The sequence below is a fragment of the Gasterosteus aculeatus genome, chromosome 12 (assembly GCF_964276395.1).
Source record: "Gasterosteus aculeatus chromosome 12, fGasAcu3.hap1.1, whole genome shotgun sequence".
NCBI lineage: Eukaryota > Metazoa > Chordata > Actinopteri > Perciformes > Gasterosteidae > Gasterosteus > Gasterosteus aculeatus.
In genome coordinates this window covers 7,088,234-7,111,443 of record NC_135700.1, presented here as the reverse complement: position 1 = coordinate 7,111,443, position 23,210 = coordinate 7,088,234, and the positions used below count along the sequence as shown (strand labels likewise).

Sequence of the window (23,210 nt, the reverse complement as noted above, 5' to 3'; positions counted from 1 at the left end):
TATGTTTTAGATACTTTGAGGTGTATTTTATATTTTTTGTATTTTTGTTGCACAGATAATATCCCTATCAGCTATGATAACTGGACATAGTCCAAATATGGATTTGAGGTTAAACTTCAACGGGGTTAGCTGAGAATGTCCTCATCTTAGCATCTCAAATAAAAGCAGGACAAACATGCGTTTTAAATGTTATTGCCCTCTAAAGTACCAGCTCGCTGCAGCTTATTCCGGGCGTTAAAGGAGTCGGACCAGGTGAGGCGTGCTTTGTGTGGTATTTCAGTCCGCCCGCGATGAATGCAGACGTCCCCTTCTCTCTAAACTATTCTCTTTTCAGAGCCGGCAGCCCCTTGCTGAGTTGGTCGCAATCATTGTTTCTCTGCAGCATTAACCACATTCCAGAGGGGCGCAGCGCATCCTGTCTACATCCCCGCATTCCTTTTACGCGAACGAGTCCCTCGTGTAAAACGGCCTTTTAATCAGAATCCCGCCCGCTTACTAAACTCACGTCGACATACGACGGGTGTTTGTGGCGTATCCGATTATTCTGCCGACTTTAACTTCCAGCACGTTGACCGCGGGCGAAACTAGAGGAAAAAACCAACACGGCGAAATTCCTCCGCGCAGCGCGCCATTGACTGTAAAGACCTTTCAACTTAACAAAAACTGAAGTTGACAAACGTATCCCTGTCGCCACAAACTGTGAGAAAGAGTTTGTTTTTTCTCGGCGAGGGAGGCCGAGGCGGGAGAAGACGATGCGGCGCGCGGCGGAAAGCCTCTGAGCGGGTTTTGTCCGTAAATGAGCGAAGGCTGCGTTCCGCCGCGTTTTGTTTTGATTTCCATGAGAAATGCAATTAGCGCTCCGCGCTGCTCGCTAGTTTTGGCTCGCCGAGCGCAGCGCGCTCTCAACTTGTCCCTCGCCTCCGGAGCGCAACATGGAGCATTACCAGGGGGATTTGGGACTCCGGGCCAGTCAAATGATGGAGGACCTCTCCTTGTACGGCGCGTTTAACGACGGGATGTACAACGCGAGGAGAGACCTGGTGATTAACCCCGATTTGGACTTTTCGGCCCCGCCAGTCGCGGAGCACAAGAGCCACCCGATGAACGGCGCGTCCGCGCTCCACCAGCAGCATCACACGGTGGAGAACTTCACCCCGGGGACCAAAGTGTACAACGCGGCTCCGGTGCGTCCCGTGAACTGCAACCGGACCGTGCCCGTGGATTTCTGCGCCCCGCAAAGAGACGCGGTTTACGCCGAGGGGGGCTGCTGCACCAAATCCGAGGTGGCTCTCCCGTGCTACACGGGCGCCTCCGAGAGGCACCGCCGGTACTCCCTGGAGGCGCAGGGCCACAGGTACAGCACCGGCTGCGCCTTCGACGGCGTGCCCCTCAACAAGCCGGCGGCGTCGGCGGCGGCGCCGCCCGGCAACAGGTGCAACAGCGTCTGCATCAGCAGCAGCAGCCACGACGGCAGGTACAGCGCCACCAGCCCCCGGTCCAGCTTAGCGTCGTCCCTGTCCCCCCAGGAGCAGGGCAAGCACGCCAGCCCGAGGTCCAGCGTCCGGTACTCGAGCCCCAGGTCCAGTTTGGCGCACTGCGAGGGCAACAGCGCGCTCAGCCCCAGGTCCAGCTATGCGAGCACCGCCAGCGACACGAGCAAGCACTCCAGCCCGCGGGCCAGCCTCAACAGCTGCGACTGCTGCAGCAAGCCCAGCAGCAACCGCACCAGCGGCATCAGCATGGGCTACGACCAGAGGCACGCGAGCCCCAGGTCGAGCACGGCGAGCCAGTACTCCTTCACCACCAGCCCGAGGTCCAGTTACTCCGATTCCCGCTACGGGCCCGTGGTCCACCACGACCTGGAGGGGGCGATTCTGCACGCAGCGCCGGCGGCGAGCCCTCGCTCGAGCGTCTGCAGCCAGGACGGGAGCGCGAGGCCGGGCGCGACGGCCAACTGCGTGGTCAGCCCGCGCTCCAGCATCTCCAGCCACAGCTCCAGGAGTTCCCGCAGCTCCAGGGGGTCTATGAGCACCTACCCGGACCTGCAGCTGCCCTCGCCGAGGTCGTCGATGCTGGGCGGCAGTTCGCAGGAGGACACGCTGCTCCAGGAGTTCGGAGATGCCAACGGGCTCCAGAATCGCGTCCACCTCCAGGGGCCGGAGCCCCAGCAGCAGTCGGCCCACACGGGGGGGACGCTGGAGATGGCCGCGGGGTTGGTCGCATCGTTTAGTTACGGGGTGTGCTCAAAAACGGCGTCTTCGAGCCAGAGGTTTAAGGTCCCTTACCAGGTGACCCCCAGCCGGGAGAGTGGACCGAGCCAGGCGGAGAGGCGGCTGGAGGCGCTGACCTTGGAGCTGGAAAAGGAGTTAGAGATGCACATGAAAAAGGAATACTTTGGTGGGTATAATTAATTGCAAACATCAGCATTTCAATTCATGTGATCTTGAAATGTGTTCTTCTCTTTCATGATATGTTCTTTGGTTTATTTGGTTCTAGCCTGGAAGTTAAGAGCATCAAAGGTGCATTTTATGTACAATGTGTTTGCACACGTGTAGGCTGCCGAGGTCTCAAATCAACCCAAGTTAATCCTGGAAGACGCATATCGAAAGTTGTCATTTGATTGACAGTGCTTGGTAGATATAGAAGGAACTCATCTGGTCCCAACAGCTCAGCCCTGAGTCTCGCCTCAGGCGCTGATGCTCCTGGCCACTCTGTCCTTGTCACACTTTAGCACAAGAAATATCCGTCAGACGGCCATAATGTAACTTTCCAAGCAAAACCTGCTGTGGGTTTTTGTTCCTGCACAGACAGACTTGAGTCTAGAATTCTCCATGGCAACCAATGAACAAATACTAGGACAAACAGCGTAAAACGTTGGCACGCGGTTAAGTGCTCACCTAAATTGGAATTCAGAGAAATTGATGAAAGATAGTTTTTTCGCTGGTCTGTGTTTTTCTTTGGGACATGGGAGGGGGGGGGGGGGGTTCTTCAAGGACCATTTGCAACCTGCTACAGATACATTACCACTAACAGCTCCCTCTGTTGCAGATAAGAGTGGCATTGCAGGGCAATACTGATTTCTGTCTTGGCAGAGCAAACATTTGCACTGCGCTGCTCCACTGAATGGAACCTTGTGTTCGGCAAGAGCAGACACCCTTCGGTCATTCGGAGCGGTGGGCTCCGGAGGGTTTGGAAATGCCTCATAATGTCCTCCGATATTAGACAAAAGACAGCTTGTGGCCAGTGATTTCTCTTTTGATCCGCTTTAACGAATTGAACATTGCGGTACATGTTTGTGAGCAACGGCACGGTGGAGCCATATATATATTTAGTCGGCCTGCAATAACACAGGCATTGAAAGCCTGCTGAGGAAGTTGCTGTCTCCCTTTGAATTAGCAGCCAGACAAATGGCTGCAGACAGAGAACAGTGGTGTGTTTTATAGCCAGTGCACTTGCTCAGAGTGAGGCTGAGACAGCTGCTGATTTGTTCCAGACAGGCAGGTGAGAGCGGGAGGAAGAAATGAGGAAGACTGCAAAGGGAGGGGGCTGGAGAGATAATGGAGAGAGACGGAAAAAGGAGGGAGATAGAGAGAAGAATGCAGTCAGACACTCCTAGCCCAATAGAGACAGCTCTGTTTCCGTAGCGACAGAGGAGAAATTGACTGCCGGGGCCTTCTTTTTATGGAATGGGGGGCCCGGGGCGGGGAGGAGGGGGCCGGCGGCGTACTTCTCCGCCGGGCCGGCCCCTCTGTGGCCTTGTGTTTGTTGTGGTGGAGAAGGAGCTGTGAATCAACAGCTGGCCCGATACAGGCCTGCAATTGAAGCAGAGGAGGGAGGCCCACCCTTCCTCTCCACCAGCGACACCACCCCGCCCAGACTCCCCCGCGAAGCCCTTCATTAACCAGCCGGTGGGGAGTCGGGCAACACCAGACACTTGGCACACGATCTTGGCAGGCGGGCCAGACATAGTTGGTGGGGGTCAAGTCTGATCACCTGCCCAGAATTATAATGGCAGTAGTCATGCACAGGCCCGACAAACAGCCCCGACAGCACACAGCCCTCTGTATTTACTGTTCAAGCACGCATGGCAGCCCACATGAGATTAGATTTGTGGTTTTTATTTTTTAAAGTCTCGCTGTACGATTTAAGGTTACATTGTTTGACCGCTGAGCTGAAATGTTGGCGTGTCTCCGTGCTGTCCCCTTCCCCTTTTCCTCCCCTTTGTTCCCTTGGTGTAAATTTGTAAATGCGGCAAGCGTTCACATTGCATATCAGTGGGAGTCCAGTAAACAGCTAACATGTCAAATCAAACACTAGCTCCAGAGTTTCTCAAGGACCAAAACAAAACCGTTTTTAATGTCTGCAACTGTGATTGTTTGCTTTCAATACACACAGTACACACACATTGTACACTTTGGGTTGGTGTTGCTGCCACATTATTGATTTATCTTACAGGATTGTGAGTGTTTTGTGCTGGTCAGACACACAAAGACGCCGTGTGCAGAAACTGAATCAGCCCAATAAGACATGCAGTGGTGTTGCGCTGTAAGACGTAAAAGTCACACTGGGCGTTCGTTAGATTTTCACGAGTCAGGCCGAGCAAACCTTATTACAACTCGCTGCACGTTCAATGTGGTTTTCAGTGATGGCAGATCGCTTTATCACTTTATTTTAATTTCATTGCAGAGTCACCGATATGTCACTATTCTATCTTTGATCCAGCACATCTCAGAAACAGCATAACATAGTCTCTCTTTGATACACATGTTTTCACTTCATCTTTAGACTCATCCAGTCTGAGTTTGATGTTAAAAAGCCTTCTCACAGGCATAATAACACAGCCACATATTGAGCAGCGGCGCCACTGAAAAGATTAGGGCCTGATCTTAACAACAGTGCTCCGTTCAAAGGTGCAGGAATGTACATGTGCATCCAGTGATGCCGTTTTATTTTTAACCCCAGTGAAGGCACAACATCCTGTCCTTGCCACATGAACATGTTATGAAATGGGCACATGGGGGCTTCGGCATCCTGTTTTTAATGAATGTGAAGAGTGTTTCGTTCCTGTACTGTCCTGTGAACCGCAGCCTCACTCGTAACAATCTCGCCAACACACGGTGCATAGATTAAGAGAACCTTCAATATAGTTGCAACTACAGGGAATAAAGTAATGTAGGTGAATCCACATGGCTTTAATAATACATTTTTTTTTAGTTGAGCTGTTGGGTTGAAAAGCAAAGCGAAAGAGCCCCCGTCTTTAAATGCGTGGCCTTAGATTCATTCTGTGGGAAATAGATGGAAATGGTCTCTCTCTCTCTGTCTGTCATGCAGGCAGATAACTGTGTGCAAGAGTAGAGACATGGTGACATGAGATAAAGGAGCAGCAACACACACACGCGCCTGCTATCTGGGTCCAGATAGATTTGTGTCGTTGTGCTCGTCCACTCGACGTGTAGTGAGCCAGTTGTTCCTGGTCGCTCTGTGCAAGTGTGTCGAGGCTGCAGTGCAACACGCGCAGTCGAGAAATATATACACAAAGAACAAAGCATCAAACAGCGCTCGCGCTGCACGCTGTAATCAGAGTTTGCCTTATTCACATAGAGGCCGTATCTCAAAACCGCCATATCGCAATCACCGGTAACATTCATAACCGGTGGAGTAGGATTACTGCAAACAGAGAAGCTGCTCCATTGAGTTCAGCGCAAATGAGCATTGAAGGAAGTCTGCTGACCCGATGCAATAACGGAGAAGGTCCAAAGGCGTGATGGGCCGGCGCCTCCTGACGTAACACTTGCACAAATGACGTAGAACCCTCGAAATGACAAAACGATCACATGCACAAATACTGTAACATTTGATTTCATTTTGTACTGAGATGAGGCAAAATGAGGTTTGTACAGTGGTCAGTTTAAGGTTAATAGAATGCCATATTTATTTATAAATATGATACTACAATAGCATATTTATAGTCTCTGCATCAGTCTGAATGGGCTGTTTCATCAACATTGGCGTGAGCGCGTGGTACGAGTGGATGTTTTAAATGAAACAGATCATTTTGAGAGGAATGTAATCGACCGGGAGCAAATGTTCTGCGTATGAATGATTTCCTGGTAAAACAGCTAAAAGAGGGAGTTTTTACTTCCAGTCAAGTTCTCTTTGAGTCTATACAATGTTTCCTGTTCACAAAGTGGCCTTATGTCCCGCCGCAGTGACGGATGAGAAGCCTTCGCTGAACCAGCGACAGCCAGGAGGCGAATCAGGAGTGACAGAATTTCAAATAAAGGATGTGCAACAGTAAACGCTATTCATTATCAACGACTGGGGGAGCCGGCTTGCTGCTCCGCCGGCAGATTGGGAGAATGCTTCTGCTTCAACCGCCTTTGGCCGCGGGTGGATAAATCCGATGTGTTGGTCAGGAGGAATGCTTACTTTTACTGCCTGTGAGATTTCCCCGAAGTGGTCTCGTCTTTGAATAAGGAATCCATGGAGGTAAAAATAGAAATGTTTTCTTCTTCTTCCCATCGAGGACTTTCATGCTGGAGAAATGACGCACTCCAGGTTTACTCGTTTGTTCTTGTCGTTGCTTGTGAGGTGATGAGTTCAGGTTCCACCAGGAAGTGCCAATATTTGACTTTGATTAAGATGAATTTATTTGTGCAAACGCTTTGTTGTGAGGTTCAAAGGGACGGAAGGCATGTAACATTTGCTTGTCCTTTTTTTGTTCACTATAATGCCACTGTTGCTGTTACGAGGGGGAAATAATTGCGTCAGATAGCCGGGAAATTCTACGATTTGCGTCCCCCAAAGCGTGTCCTTGCTCCGAATCCTTCCTGAGTTCTGTATTTATTTCAAAAGATAAAGGGGGGAGTGGGAAGGGGGGGGGTTCAGCTCCCTGTTGGGATCTTGTGTCCTGTAGGCCCTGTGACCCTGGACTCACCCCACCCAGGCTTTGACCCTGCCCTCCCTGAGGAATGTGACCCCGGTGGAGGTTGTCTTGTGCGCGAGAGTTTGGAGATCGTTAGTCTGCTGCGTCCAAATGGTTTAATGCGTCTTTTTTGTAATGCCCCTCATTTCATTTCTCCACTAAAGGTAATAACACTCTTTGTGTTCAGGTTTAATGTGTAGTAGTTGTGTACCCGTGGGCTAGTTGGGCATTTCCTCCAAGAGTTGGTCATTGGTCAAACTGGCCGTTTGTACAGCATAGTTATTCACTTTGTAAAGGTCCTTCTTTTGTCCTACAGAGAGGGGGACGTCCCCTTCCAATCACATTTAGTAACATTTGAATCAAAGTCTGATTTCAGCCGGTGGGCTTTCTTGTATCAGCACTTCCTGTCAAATCTCATCAAACAAACCCTGACGGAGCTGGTGAGATTTTAATTCATAATGACTTATAAATAATAACGCTATTTTTAGATATTTAAAGACAATTTCTGGAAAGTGTCTGACAGTGAGGACGTTTAGACTCAAGTCTTTCTAAAATCCTGTTAACGACCTAAAATACAGTAGAGGAGTCAGTGGGGAGACGACACCGTCCTCATACGTAAAGCATCTCAAACAGAATCCAGTTGTGCACGTTCAGTGTTCATTTATAGACAGCAAAGTGTTTCACACCATGTTCAAAAGCTGTGGCCTCTCCGCAATGACCGCTATACTTAAAAAATCCACTCAGAGCTGTTTTTAGTTTCTTCAGCAGTCACTGACCTCTTGGCAAAGTAGAAAAGCACAATCCTGTTTCTGGTGCGCCCTTCCTGACCTCACATCCTCTCTAACACAACCGCCAGCTCCTCTGAAGTGGTGTTTCTATGTAGTGTACATAGAAATGACACCGGGAAATGAATCATTTTGAGAAATGTTACTTGGGAGTTGATTATCCCCACCCGGAAACCGATGAGCACCGGTTTAATGTTTGGTTTTGGCAGCGTGGTGTCGTAGGCTAGCAGACTAGAGGAGGACCTACAGTAGCTGTGCCATCTGTAGCATGTTTATCCTTTTCCTGCATTATTACTTTAATGCATGCATTATTTGGCAGCAGCACTTTGTTTTATCAGCTTTGCAGCAAAGCTCCAGCAAAGCTGTCACCAATGTTTGGAAACGGTTTGTTTCCAGTGATGCTACAGCAGCAGACAGTGTGCTGAATGGACAGTACAAGCGAGTACAAAATCCCCTCAGTTTCAAAATGTTTAGCATCACATTAGCCATTAAGCCGTTGATATTAAAATCTCATGACGGCAAAGTGCTTTTGAATAATTCACCAGGAGACTTTCTTTCATCTCGGAAGCTCCCTCACAAAGTACTCAGCTCAGGATTATCATCGGCTAACTGCCCGCTTGTCTCTTAACAGGTATCTGTGTCAAATGTGGGAAAGGTGTGTACGGAGCCAGCCAAGCCTGCCAGGCCATGGGGAACCTGTACCACACAAACTGCTTCACCTGCTGCTCCTGTGGTGAGTAATACATACCAGCTGAAGCTGGTGCATCGTGGGGCCCGCGGTTAAAATGTTGATGAGGCATGTGCTATGGAATGCTATTGTGGCCGTGGAGTGTGTTATCCTGACGGCCGACCCCTTCAGCCTCTTTCCTCCTTCTAGCGTGCATCAGTTTACGTTGAAAATGGGTGCCATTATAAGTATGCATCGAATGCATGAAATGATGCGCGATGAGGTTTGACTGTGATATGAAGCGGAGAAAGAGGTGTGGGGAGTTTTGTTGTGCAAAACAAGCCGCCAAGTAGCTTAATTGCTTCAATGCGCTTTTGTGGCGTGGCAGCTGCAGCAACTTCTGCGAAAGCGGGTGCATTTTGGGACAAACTACAATAATTAGCTTGTTGCATCTCCCTCCCTGCTTTCATCCCCTCAATATCCTTGACTCACATCTCTCCCTCCGTACAACCCCCCCATGCAACACTCCTGCTGCAACAAAGTGCAAAAAAAGTGCATAAATATGAGGATTGAAGAGTTGTTCTTTCTTGTGAAAAGCACGCACAGCTTCCTGGGTAGTTCAGTCTGTCTCATCGCACCCGTTTGCAACGCTTCTTCTGGCGCTGTCCCAGGAAAATGTCCACATCCTTAATTTCCCCTACAGAGCTGATGATTTCCAGATGATTTCTGCATATTTGAATCAGAGATGCGGACGCTGACTTTGAGGTCTGACTGCCTGACTGAGGGATGATGCCAAAGAAACATCCCACATCCTACAGGCAACAACAGGTTTCAGTAACCACAGACAACAGGTTCGGCTTCGGCTTCACGGATCCCCAACTTTTCTCTCCCTCGCAGCTAATAATGCTGCAAAGTAATAAAAAGCCGACATTATTTGGTCTTTAACTCTGTAATTAAATCTCTTGTCGCGCTCACAGTATAGATTATGTGTGTGTGTGTGTCTTTGGACGCCCCTGACACCTGACTCCAGCCCTCCTCTCCTGTTTCCCGGGGAAACAAGAGGAAGATGTTGGGAGAAAGCTTTTTAGCCAGGTTGCTTCCATTCACATGTGTACTATACGTGGACACTGATCCTCTGCCCCACCCCCTGCGGCTCTGGAAGAACTGCCTATAATTTACATGTAACCAAAGCCACATACTTTCCGATTTATTGTGTGTCGAAAGAAAGAGGGGCCAGATGCCAAGTGTCCAGTTGCTGAAGTTGTGCGCTTTTGCTGCGGAAGAGTGGCCTCCGAGCTCGATGACTTCTGTCCTGATTGTGTGTTTTAAAGGATTCTTTTAGGATTTCTGGTAGCTGCTGTCCGTGATCTAATGAAACAAAGACACGGGTCTTTCAACCCAACATATTTGTGAGATAACCAGATGTTTCCGTGTGCCTAAGCCTAAAAATGGTCTCAGAGGATGACTGGAGAACCTTAGAGGGGGTGATTGCTTTGTAAAATATGTTTGTGGGACTTTACCAGGGAGATCACGTCCAGGGTGAGATAAGTCGTTGTTTTGTGCGCTCGGCACAGGTCGTCCCTGGTGGCTCCGCCGCCCGCCCCGCCTCTGGAGACGGTTCATCGGCAAACGCAAACTCTGTGGCAATTGTCTTCTTTCAAGCAATGTTGTGAAGGTCTCTGACAAGTTTAGTTCCAAAGTGCCTGCACATAACACAAGCCCGTGATTTAACTGGAGCTGCATTCTTACGTCCCTGTTTGTTTTTTGGTTTCCTTTTGTTGCTTTTTTTTCTCCTTCTTGAGTAGGATCCTCATGCAGCCCGGAGCTCCAGAGTGAGGCCGGGTTTGCTGAGACATTGCTCGCTGGTAGCCTTGGGCTTTGTTTAACCATGCATAATTGAGCCCTCCTCTTGGCTTACTCCCATGGTTGCACCCTTTTTTCATGAAATGGCCAAGAATGCAAACTACCCCCCTCCACTTCAGCCGGCCTTCCCTGGAGGACCTCAGACAGTCACAAAGTGTACCAGACCTGCTTATCAGAGGGCGCAGGCCCGCTCAAGTTAAACTGCACATGCACGGAGAAGCGCGTGCACACACGTGCAGACAAGTGGATGTGTTTGAGGGTTCTAGGGTCAATTCAGTTTGGGATTTTCTCCCTTAAGAATGACATTAAATCAGTGTTTTTTTTCTTTTGTGCACTTGTACTTGCACATGGTCACCAAAAAAGGGCACCTGGCACTCTGTATGCATAATGTTCTCAATGTTATTAATGTGCCATCTAAACAGGCATTTTGTAGCAGGACGAGTTGCCCTCCCCAATTTGCCACTGAATATATTTCCCCACAGAAATACAAATACATTTTCTTCAAGCAGCGTGTCATCTCCCGATACAACGGGGGGGGGCTGGATGAGCAGACTGTCGGCCGCGGGGCTGGTGACTCATCCCTGTGGTACAGTAATCCAACCGGCCTCTGAAAGAACAGGCAGGAGAAGAGAGAAGAGAGGGTTTGGATTTCTTAAAAACATTCACCGCCCCTAGTTGCACCTGCCGGGCAGCGGAAATCAGAAAGCAGAAGAAGAAATGAGGAAGCGACTATTTCTTTTGTCGTTCATTCCATGATTAATACGGCGTGTTTGTACACTTGTCAAAGTGTGTGTGTATATATTTACATCAGAGACTCTGAGGTTATGTGTACATGTATTTTGATGTATGATATAGCAGATTATCGTTGAAGTCAGCTTGTTACTTTCGATGTGTATCACCAGCTTGTTAGATAACAACAGGCGTTCTCATTAGCAGGAGGCTGGTGAGGCGACAGCTAACAGGCCTGCAGCTGCATTTCAATTGTAACGCCCCCGATTTAACCTTTGTGCTCGCGTTGGACTCGTGGCAGCATTTGAATGAATATCAGGCAAACTGGAGGCTGCGAGACACAAGTCATAACATGTTAAAATATGGCCCTGGATTTTAGCTGCAGTCCCACATTTTCCCTAAACGTAAAATATTTATTTTAATATCCATCTCTTAAAAGAGGCGGAAAAAAATAAATAAAAGTGTTGTTGTGCGTTGCCATAGATGCGTGGGCCGTGTCAGCAGCAGGGCCCTCAGGTTTGGTAATTTAACACACAGTTCGCTCTGTGTTTACCTCGTTGTGTTCGATTCTGTAAAATCTGCCACTGTCATTACATCGTTCAGCATCATGTGGACGTTACTGTGCATAAAGGGTTTACAAAAGGAGTTTAAAGTTTAAAACGCACAAAGAGTAAGTGATTTGACAGCTGAATTTGCTTCCAAATCCCAAAAGCACTTGTGATGAGAATATAATAGGCTAGAGGGGTTATTATTGTTTGTCCAGTTGAGCCACACACACACACACACACACCTCTTCTCCGCATCTCTTCTCCATTCGCCACAGTTGTAGACATGTCTGCAGTTTGCACAAGCTTTTCCTCGACAGCTGTATTTTCCAGAGACGCTTTGGTCAACTCTGAGAAGAGGTGACGCTTACCTCGAGTATCAAACAGAGTTGAAAATGTCGTCATGTGTTGAAATTGTATCTGTGAAAGCTTCCTTTACCAAACGTTTGGTACGGACCAAGAAGCCACAGCGCACGTGTTTCCTCTCTGCTGGAGCCAATTGGACATTACTATTCCTGTAATCAGAGCCTGACGTAAGGCGGTGATGCAGTGCTTTTCGGTTCCAGCATTACCTCGCGTGGCTCAAGGGGTGCGGCAGCAGGTCCCTGGTCATACGTCTTGATTCTGGTGGAGAGCTGTATCATTTCGACTTGCCTTCAACGACTCTGTTATCAGCTAAAATAGTTGCACATCTTGTTGAGGTTGCAGGCGTGCAGAGGCTCGCCGCGTCATGGTCCGCAAAGACCAATTCAGTTTGAGGCTCCGTTTGAGAGCAAATCCCCATTTGTATTGTACCCCTAGAACGAGCAGGGCACTAGTTTCTCTGCCCGAGACAGAGAACAGAGAGACTGAGTGATGCATGCCGCCAACTAGAGCAGGAGAAACTCCTCGTTAGGATTGTTGTAGGTGACAAAGTGACGCAGGCATGGATGGCCTATTTCGCCATTGGAGCGGCCACGTCCTCGTGCTATGAGCTCTTTCAGCGCGAACGCACTCAGCGGCCGGCTGTTAAACATTCTGACTAATAGATCGGATTGAAGAGACCAAAACTCCACTAACCACTTGTTGTCCAGTCCAAGTGATTTCGCTGGCAAAAATCAGGCAGTGAACCCTTGAAAAAAATAAAAGCCTACCATGCATTTCACATAGAGGAACAGTTCCGTCATGTTGAAACACAACGACGGCCAGATGACCAAGAGGAAGTTGCCACATACTTCTACACAGAACGGGACCGGATACGCCGTACTTTGTGCAGCAGCATTTGCACATTTTTATGTTTCAAAAGAAACAGCTGCTCTATTAGAACTCCGTCTGAAGGCCGCGGGGGCTTCGTTGGCGTCTGTAAGTTATTTTGGTTGCACTCGGGTGGCACACCATCTCTTAGGTCACCAGCCTACAGGTCCTGCTAGGACCATAACCATTTCTACGTTGCATGAAACACTCAACTGAGAGAAGTTGTTGGTGGCAGTTTGAGACAAAGTGGTGCAGTGGGGCCTGTTGGTCCGGGCATCCCGTATCTAGGGGGGGGGGCACATTCCCCAGTCCAAACAAGACCTGAGGGGGATAAAAGAAAACAACTTACAACTCTCTGTGGACGCCCGCAAATGTTGCTGTAGATAACATTTAGTAGACCTCCTTCACCAGACCACCGCTGTTTTCCATGGCAACTCCATTAATCATAATGGGTGCATTAACAAAATGAGCTCTCATTACAAGCAACTGCTTCAAGGAGCGCAGAGGTCATAATTATGTCATTATTAATCGTTTATGGGCTTAATTTGTTTTTCCACATTGTTTCTCCGCAGCTCATTTAACTTCTATTAGCTGCTAAATGGGAACGTGTGTCTTTACAACATGTTGAAGTAGTACGACTATAATAACGCTTTATATTCATCAGAATAATTCCTTCTTTTGTGTTTTCTTTTAACCATTTATAATTCAAAAATATGCATTATCTTGATGAGGCCATGATGTAATGTCCCTCGGGGTCACATTTTGACCTCACATTGTGCAGTTATGCTTGTAATGCATCCATTTGCATTTAATGTCCAAGAGCTCTTAGATCAAGTAGTAACTTCATTTGTAGCGCTGCGAGGAGGCTCTGCTGTCTGGTGACAAAAGGCCGGAGAGGGGGAGAGAGGCATGGAGCCCTCCCCCCCCTCCTCTTCTCACCGGCAAGGGGAGCGGGCAGAGAGCGGGTGTTGGAGAGGTGTGGGGGGTTGAATGGGACCAGCTAGTGACCTCAGTCAGAAAGAATGTCCCCGTTTGCTCAGTCGGCCCGCTCTCCCCTCGCAGCGCTCCACACAGCCATCAGCGCCGGGGCCCTTTGTGTGTCCACCTTCCAGACCCCAGAGCAGAGGCCACGGACGAGCACACAGCAACGTCTCACCCCCCCCCCCCCCCCCCCCCCCTCCACCTCGCTGCAGCCGCGGTCGCCATAATCTCATACCGCTCCTGCAGGTTTAGCCTCTCCGACGTCTCTGCTTTGAAGAAAGCGTCTCTCAAGAGTTGCTTCACACAGGAGTTCTTCCTCAGTCCCGCTTCTCTCTTTGCCTCCATGCTAGCAAAATGCTAATTGCTCCTCCGTCTCAAAGTCTTAAAAGTCTCACCTATTGTGTGGACGGCATTCCTCGGCCGCTGCAGCCGTTTATGTGGGTGTTAATGTATTGCCGTCTCCCAGCGTTTGTGACACGGGGTTTGTGTGTGAAATATATTTCCAATGTTAAAAAAGAGACTGCTGGGACACCCATAAAACCAGTAGTGGCTCGGGACGACAATTAAATCTTGACTAATCCAGCAGATTTATGAGATCCATGCGCTGCGTCTGCCCGGCCCGGGTGAAGTCATCATGCTGCCAGAGAGACACCGCTGCTGTTAAATGAATTTGAATGGACGAGCTGTGAGGGGTGCGTGGGGGGGGGGGGGGGGGGGCTGCAGCACCACAGCAGAATTCCTTTTTAGATTGGATTCCAACTCGGATTCTGGTGAATGAAGACTCACACTCCGAGCTGGGCCGCGTTTCCCTGCTGGTGTTTGCGAGATGTAGGACTGCAACTTTTGGCGGGATTGATGATAAGTTTCATCAGCCTTAACATGCCGCCAAGCCAGAAGTGGCAGCTTCAACAGTTTGGGGTTGTATCTCGATGAATGTTGAAATTGATCAATTAAAAAAACAAAAAACGTTCGCTTAATCGCGTCGGCTCGATGCGTCTGTCAACGTTGGGCACATCCTCCCTCCGGCCTGCTATGGTTGATCTGTCTGTGAACGGTGCACAATGGGGGGTTGGAAGCAGTCTGCTGTATTGATTGTGCATGGATTGTGAATGGGATCCCTTTTGTGATCAATGCTCAAAGTAATGAAACGGAGGCACGATGTTGATGACCCCCAGGCCGGCCATCTGCTCCACACCCACGTTCTTTTGAGGTTGTAAAGTGCAGAGATGAAGGCACACCGGCCAATGATTGCATCGCATTAGATGAATATCATTTGGAAAGCTGTGTCGGCCATAATGTTTTCATCCGGTGAGTTTTCCTTTTTAACATGCAGCCAAACCAGAAGCTCACTCTCTCCTGGGACTGCTTTCCGCAACACCTTTGGGACCTGGCTTGCAGCATTGTTTTTTGGCCTTGTCACTGCAGAACGTGGTTCAGCAAAATGAATCTGCATGTTATTTATAACTGCAAAATATTTGGGGTGAGAGACTTGGTGTTTTAGCGGCTGTACTTTTGTTTACTCCTGTCAGGGCGTTCAACGAATCATTTCGTTCAGTTAAAGGTTGTTGGAGAAAGCTGAGGTAAAGCTATGATCAATAAAGCTGGTTAGCTTAGCCCGGTTGTTATCAGACAATATTTTCCCTTTGACTTGTCGTGGAACTTTGGTTGCAACACACCTCATTCAGCTACCACATCTTTTTCTCAACCCCAAGTGATCCAAAGGCCTCTCCGCACACGAGTCACACATCTACGGCAGCACATTTCATGCTGTTTTTCTTTGTTTTCAGGACGGCGGCTGCGAGGGAAAGCCTTCTACAACGTCAACGGGAAGGTCTACTGCGAGGAGGACTTCCTGGTGAGTCACCTGTGTGTTGGCGATCAGTGATGTGCTTCTGTGATGGTCAGCTGGCAGCGGCGTGCCGAGTGGCCTCGCGCTGGACAGGCGGCTGGGCGGAGAGTGAGTGGATTAAGATCTCAGGCTACATTTCTACAGATCTCCAGAGGAGAAAGATCTGGCCGCTGTAATTAGGAGTTCAGCACCGCCCCTCCGATTCACACTAATTTCCCCCCTATTTCCCCAAGGAGCTCAATTACCCCACGGGCTGCTCCTCAGCGCCTACAATTAAGCGAGGAGGACGACAGCTGTAGCTCTCCGGCCCCTGGTCCATCTGCTTCAGGTTAACTGTCACACACGTGGCCTCTTTCGAGGAAACGTAATTATAAGTTTAATGTTGGCGGACGGATGAAATCTCTGGTTGTTTTAATAACTGTATGCAAGACCAAGCTCTGTGTTTGCCGACAGGAAGGAGCTTGCGAAAGGTTCCTGTAACACAAACCGTTTTTTCATAACACAGTCGTACTTCCTGTTTATAGGCAGCTTCCCCTCAGAGTCCAACCTGCTTATCTGTCGGGGAAATGCTAAAATTCCTGTTTTGCATGTGACAGTCACCGCCCGTCCGCGATAAACTGATGCTGGTGGTCAGATGACTGGATGAGACTAATCTTCTTTTGCCGCAACCCCCCCCCCTCCCGCACCCCACCGCTACAGCTAAGACTTTACTGGTCTGGCTCGCCACGCCGGGTGTGGGGGGTTGTGGGGGGGGGTGGTCTCGGGGGTGGGAGGGGGGTGGTAGCAGATGGCAGATCTGGAGTGGAGATGTCAGGGCAGGGGGCAGCCTGCCCCTTACCACCTCCCACCTTCACCTGGTAGCCTCATCTCCCCACACCCACACGAGTCAACAGGTCACCACCCCGGGGCGGTTGTGGGATGCAGATGGTCTCCGTAATGATCCGCTTCTGATCCGGGTTTAAGGGAAAGGAGCTGCCGATGTGGCGCTGGGTGTTACACACAGGAGGCCCTTCAAACGCACGTAGTCCAGTGGAGATGCTCTCTGGCCGATAAACACGTGGCGCTTTCCAAAATGTGGATGGATTCAACAGTAGCAATTTAGTGGAGGGCCTTGAGCAAAAACCAAAGCCAGCTACGGAGAGGTAGAGAACAAACATCTGGTGAGACGCCGCCGGTCACAGCTTCAGCTGGGAGACAAAAGGATTGTGGAAGAAAGCCTTTTGATGTTCTCTTAAAGAGAGCAGCAGCTCCCTCTATAGCCGGGCTGGGCTGCAGGACGCTCGTGCATCAGGGGTGAAGCCGTCCGACTGAGTGCACGGCAAAAGAAGATCCCCTAAAGTGTACTGCTGAAGCTGATGAGCCCGTTGTCTTGTCTTCCAGTACTCTGGTTTCCAGCAGACGGCAGAGAAGTGTTTCGTGTGTGGTCACCTCATCATGGAGATGGTAGGAGCTTCATCCAACAGAGCATAATATTTTAAATGTACTGTGATATGTGGGATTTATAAAATCTCAGCAAAATCTCACCCCTGGCCTCCCAAAGTCTTACCGTTATCTCCCCTGTGTGTATTTTGTGTGTGTGTGTTTCTGTGGGCGTCTAGATCCTCCAGGCTCTGGGCAAGTCCTACCATCCCGGCTGTTTCCGCTGCGTGGTGTGTAAGGAGGGTCTAGATGGAGTCCCTTTCACCGTGGACGTTGAGAACAACATCTACTGCGTCAAAGACTATCACACGTGAGCTCCCTCCTCTGCACGCTGATAATAAATAACTCATGGATGTGAACGGTGAAGCAAACCCTGGCACACTGCGGGTGGTCGGCCCCGGTTTAGTCCAGGGGCCCCCATCCATCCCGGCACGGGCAGCAAACACCAAGTCCACGGCTTGTTGTTGTGCTGTAAAGCTGTGAGCCGAAACCTGAAGGTTCCCACTTCGCTCAGATTGTGGGTCATCAAAGGGGAACACTGAGTCTGTTAGGAGAAAATTAGAACTGTGCTAGTTTTCCTTTTGTGAAATAATTATAGTTGCATGAAGTGCAATTGGGATGTCAACTGATTTGCACTTTCACGTTGGTAATGTTCTCTTTTGTTGACAGGGTGTTTGCTCCCAAGTGTGCCTCCTGCAACCAGCCGATCCTCCCAGCCCAGGTAACACAAATCGTAAATATCTGTTGGGTTTCTCGTCTCGTAGTGACCGACCAAACACACAACGGCGTCTGTGGTGCTTTAATGAGTCTGACCGTGTGCTTGTCCATGCAGGGCTCTGAGGAAACCATCCGGGTGGTTTCGATGGACAAGGACTACCATGTGGAGTGTTACCACTGTGAGGTGAGATGCTCCTCCAGCCTGCACTCCTCTCTCTCACACACACACACACACACACACACACACACACACATACACACAGACACACTGGACCTGGGTAACAGCTGCAAATCCTGGGACTGTATATAAACTGTAGCCCCTCCTTTAATTCTATAATCCTAAATGCAGATAGGCTTATAATTCTGACTCTTCACCCCAAATACTCTTAGTCAAACGTCAGCACTTTAGCCTTCTCTAAAAATACGGTGTAGACCCGAGAATGAAACGCACAGACTGGTTTGCTGCCGGCGAGCATGAGTCACCGCTGCAGTCGTTGTGAATGAATGAGACACACACACACACACACACACAGAAAAACACACAGACGGATACCGACCCAAGGTTACGGCTCACCGTTGTCACTCATTGACGAAGCACATTCCAGCGCTGAGCCCTGAACTCAGCTGGGGACATGTTGCTCAAGCCTGACTTGTGAAATCCCAGTCATCCCAGTCTGAACTCTTTGTTCAAGTGTGACAGAATGGTTTAGTGGATCAAACAAATACTTGAATGCTCCACCGCGCAGTGATTCAGTATTTCTCTCGTTAGCTGTTGATACCGTATTTATAAGGACGGAAAAGGCCGACGTCGGCGACTGGCTTGACATCCCGCTTCAATCGAATCGTTGTGTAAGCGGCGGGTAATAATTGGACAGTTGTGGAGAGGGAGACTCGTGGACACAGGAAGGGCAAAGTCCACAGCCGAAGCATCCTGATAGTAAATTTATTACATATCGGAAAGAAAAGTCTCACTGGAGGTGCCGGGAACTATTGAGTTTGCCAGCAATTTATTTGGCCTAGAGTTTTAAAGGAGACGCGGCAGTACTGATCCACACACTCATTTAAACTCATTTATAATACATGTATTTTCAGCTGTTTATCCAGAGGCTGGAAAGCAGCAGAGAGAGTGAGGGCAGGATTATGTAATTCTCTCCTGCATGCTCAGGAGCAAACACTCATTTATTTCTGATGTGTGCAGAATTGAGGTGTATGTGCTCCTAAAACGTATGGAATCTGCTCTGCTTCTAAACATGTGTGTCAGCAAAGACATTAAAGGGAGACGGGAGCCCGTATGGGAGGAGCACTACACCGAATCAGAATATGAATACGAGCTGACGGGAGCTGCCTCTCATGCTACGGTCCAGTAGAACAGCTCTCTGACCGACGTCACGACGGCGATGCGTCACTGCGTCACTGCGTCCCCGCACCGCATTAGATCCTCACGACAGCAATTGAACAGACGTTTTGGTGCGAATGTTAATTTACTCTCTCTGGCGGGAGAGCTCAGGACTGGAAAGGGAGAGAGAGCGACGGCGACCCATCTCGCCTCGCTAGAAGCGTATTTTTCAGAAAGCAAACGTATTCCATGAAGTTTTTGCACACGTTCAGCTACCGACGGTCTTCTCCCTGTTGACGGTGTTTCTCCGGCTCTCTTTAGGACTGCGGCCTCCAGCTGAACGACGAAGAGGGCCACCGCTGTTACCCACTGGAGAGCCACCTGCTGTGCCATGGCTGCCACATCCACCGGCTGCAGTCGCAGGGCCCCGCCCACCTGCCCCCCAGCTACCCTCTCCATGTCACCGAGCTGTGAAGGGGGAGATGGGGGGGGGGGGGGGGGGGGGCATCCGTAGCCCCGCCTCCCAGGTGATCTGAGACATCCAGCAGTGAGGAATGAATGGTCCGTACCCCCCCAACGCCCCCCTTCTGCAGCAGCTCCAGGGACGTGTCTCCCCCCCCCCCCCCCCCCCCCCCCCCCAGGGTGTGTGCGGCTCCCACTACCAGCGCTGCTGTCACATGATGGAGTTATGGAGCCCAAGAGTTGGGGGGGGGGGGGGGTCCCTCTCCTCCACCTACTCCATCAGCGGTCCTTTCCTCTCCCTTTCCCATGGGTGCCCTAACCCTGAAGACCAACCCAGAGGCCCCCGCTGACGTCACACACCCTGACCCCTACGCATTCATCAAAGCGGGGGGGGGGGGGGCGGTGGGGTTTGGGCCAGGAGGACACAGACTCATCCATCGCTGGGCTTTTCTCTCTCTCCTCCTCTCCTTGTTTTTCATTCCTGCGCTCTGACTGACGCAGGTCACCGCCGCGAATCCAGCAGCGCTGACACGAGCCAGGACCCGGGGGGGGGGGGGGCAACTGACTACATTCCTAGTGCTAGCTGGACGGGACAGGAGGGGCAGGGTGTCTCTGTGCAGCTTCTAACACTGAATTGGAGTCCTGCTAAAGGCTACGCAAAGGACTCTGCAAACCCCCCTTGACTCCCACCGAAATACCAGATGCACCGTAGCACCACCAGAGAGACCCGACTGACATTCCACTGGGGAGTCTTAAACGAGACCTCGAGAGATTCACGAGCAGTGTCTTAATCAATGATTATGTTATGACGGAAAAAGACAATTTTAGATGCACATAGAATGTCTTTTTATATATGAAAATATATTTTGCAACGGTTTTCCACATAAGATCATAGATGTAGAATCTCTTCTTTTCAGAGAGGGTCTGAAGTCTGAAGCCTCTCTGTTGTCTCATTTCTGCTCGATGACACGGAGCCGCTTCGTGTCCGTCGCTGGGTCACAGATCCACTCGCTTTGGAAGATCAAACAGTATTCACTTTCAATTATTTATTTCGACTTTGAGTACCAAATGTGTGGTTCCTCTATCAGGTTTTTTGGCAACAGAAGTATTTGTTTAGAACGTTGCCTCTTTCGACTGACTGTAGAGAGCTGTGGCACAATGAGACGTTTGTGCAAATTCCACCGACTTTAGTTATACATCAGGTCAAACAGTGAATTTATTGTGAGTATCTGGCCAAACATCTGTATGTTCAAAATATAATACAGAGAGTTGTATGGCTTTAGGACAAATAGAAAACACCTTGTGTTAACCAAGCACCTATTTAACTTATTTTCAAATTGATCTGACAACCGACACCGTCTGCATGCGGGCCATCTGGTACTCAAAGAGGAATAAAACTAATTGAACAGTTTATTTGAGAATTCCTTTTGCTCGACACTGTTACCCTGAAAGCTTTACAGATGCTGTTTATTGTCCTGCGAGCACTGAGAGCACCGCTCCTTAAGACGGAACGGGCATGTTTGTGTGTCTCGCTCCGGTTCGCCGTACGTCTGCTGCTCTGTCGTGGGAGGACGTCCCTGAAAACCCGGAGCTGCAGGTCCCGCCCGCATTTTTAGGGAGTCCGCCCCATGTTTCCCTTGGTGTGTGCGTGCGTGTGTGTGTTGATGGCAGGGCCACGGGCACATGCACGTCACTGTGTTTGCAGGGCAGCGCAGCAACCAACAGAAATACCTGCTCTATTCTGTTAGTGATGACCACCTCCCTCCAGATGTTTGCGTCTAGTTCTTGGTGTTTGTTTCAACATCTGCCCAGCATCATGGCGGCGGCGTGTTCCAGTTGATGATGTGTCATCCTTTGCACCCATAAAGGTGTTCACACGGGAATAAAGCAAACACCAAGTATTGTATGCAAAACCCTTGTTGTGCATCATACTGCATTACTGTTCAAGCAGTTCTGAATAAATACTACTGAATGTGTCAAAAGCAGAGACGGAAGGGGGGTCACCACAAGCAGGAAGTGCTTTTAAATGAAACCTGATGTAATGAGATTCATTCCATGTGATAATGATTAGTGTTGTATATTTGTAAAAGCAGAAACAAAAGGACTGAGTATTTGAGACATTCCCCGTTTCGTTTGAATAACCTCAATTCCGTATGAGGGTTCTCATCAAGTAATGTGTGCTGTACTTGAAGAATTAGGTTTTTATTTTTATTTTGACTTGTCTGCACATTATCAAACTCCAAGAAAAACTTAACAAGATCAGAGTGTATCCCCTTTTAAATATAATTAATTCACCCTGTTAAAATGTACTACTTGAGTTTCTTTTGCATAGCACACAGCTAGTTACCCTGTACATAAAGAGGCTGGTTTTGTATTTTATTTTTCTGTCAAATGTCACTTGGAAAGAGAAGACTTCTTCTCCTACTGGTAGTTCCAACACGCACATCTGTCACACATCTTTTGTATCTCTAAGTGTTTTGATTACCTAGATGGTTCATAAAAAAGGAAACTAGATCTATTTATCTAAACATGAAAAAGTCTAAAGTTATTTAATGTATTAAAAATTGGGACGTATCATTTAACTGTAGATGACCTAATCTGCTTTTTCAATAAAGTGGTTTTGTAGCTAACTGCAAAAAATGTTTGTTTTTATCACCTTTATTTTGCTGTTAGTAGTTTTGTTGTTTTGTCTAGTTTTTCTTATTCAGTACGAAATCCGTCACTGCAAAATCACACCCAGCTATAAAATACTGCTGTCAAGATAAATCCTTTATGACCGGTTTCATACTTGACATATTTGAGGTGTGCAGCGGTAGTAAAGGGTTTAGGAGCGCTGCAGTTATTCAGTGATCTGTGCAGTAGCAGCAATAAGCAAAAGACAAAGCGATGGTAGAGTCCCGGGGTGCAGCAGGGACAACATGTGGACATGAGTCAACCACGGTTTGACCACATGTACTGCGGGTGGTTTTCCCACGGCCGGCTGGTTTTTATGTCTTGTTGTTAAAGTCACATCCCATCTCCTCTACTCACTCTAATATTTCTCTGCAGCTCCTAACGTCTTCACGCGGGTCACTAATATGATCCTCCGGGGGTCACTGGGTTGTGGTTGGATCACTGTGGCCGCCCTCACGCTCATCCCTTAATGTGCCTCCAATTCTAATTAGACCAGGCGAGTCAAATGTGTTTATAAAGCGCTTAATGTCTCAAAAGGCTTCACAACACCCACATTACCAAACAATAAGACCATCGGAAACCTCTTTATCATAGAAAGTTTAGAGATCGCAAATACCGAGTGAATCACTTTTTTTGTACCCATTTAGTAAATTGTTTCAGCATATAAACATTCCTGTTAATACCACACATGAAAAGCTGATGTCTGTGTGTCTAGTTACAAAAGCACAAAACAAGCCCAGATTTTAACCATGAAATATACTTTATAAGTTACTGATCACAGGAAATGTCAAATATGACAGTGACGAGTCCAAAAGTCGTTGTCATTAGCTCCGCTTTAAGTCTCCACTAACTCCCACCAAGCCTCCCTACATGTAGCTGCATGCAGAGTGCTGTTGTCTGCCGTCAGTTAAATACTGCTGCATGTTGACATGCACTCAGCCTGCGATGTGGTGGGAACTCTCCCTCCCGCCTGACACGGATGGTTGCATATTAATAATAGCATCTTCTAAAGTTATAAACGGTGCC

At 48.9% G+C, this 23,210-nt stretch overlaps 1 protein-coding gene across 1 annotated transcript; it reads left to right on the top strand.

Moving 5' to 3' along the window:
• The first annotated feature begins 332 nt into the window (after positions 1-332).
• Positions 333-22,151, top strand: wtip (WT1 interacting protein). Its single transcript, XM_040201840.2, has 8 exons — positions 333-2,397; positions 8,342-8,443; positions 15,516-15,583; positions 16,958-17,020; positions 17,176-17,306; positions 17,666-17,717; positions 17,829-17,897; positions 19,371-22,151. The coding sequence occupies exons 1-8, from the start codon at positions 933-935 to the stop codon at positions 19,521-19,523; spliced, it is 2,103 nt and encodes a 700-aa protein (XP_040057774.1). The 5' UTR covers positions 333-932; the 3' UTR covers positions 19,524-22,151.
• Positions 22,152-23,210: the final 1,059 nt, after the last annotated feature.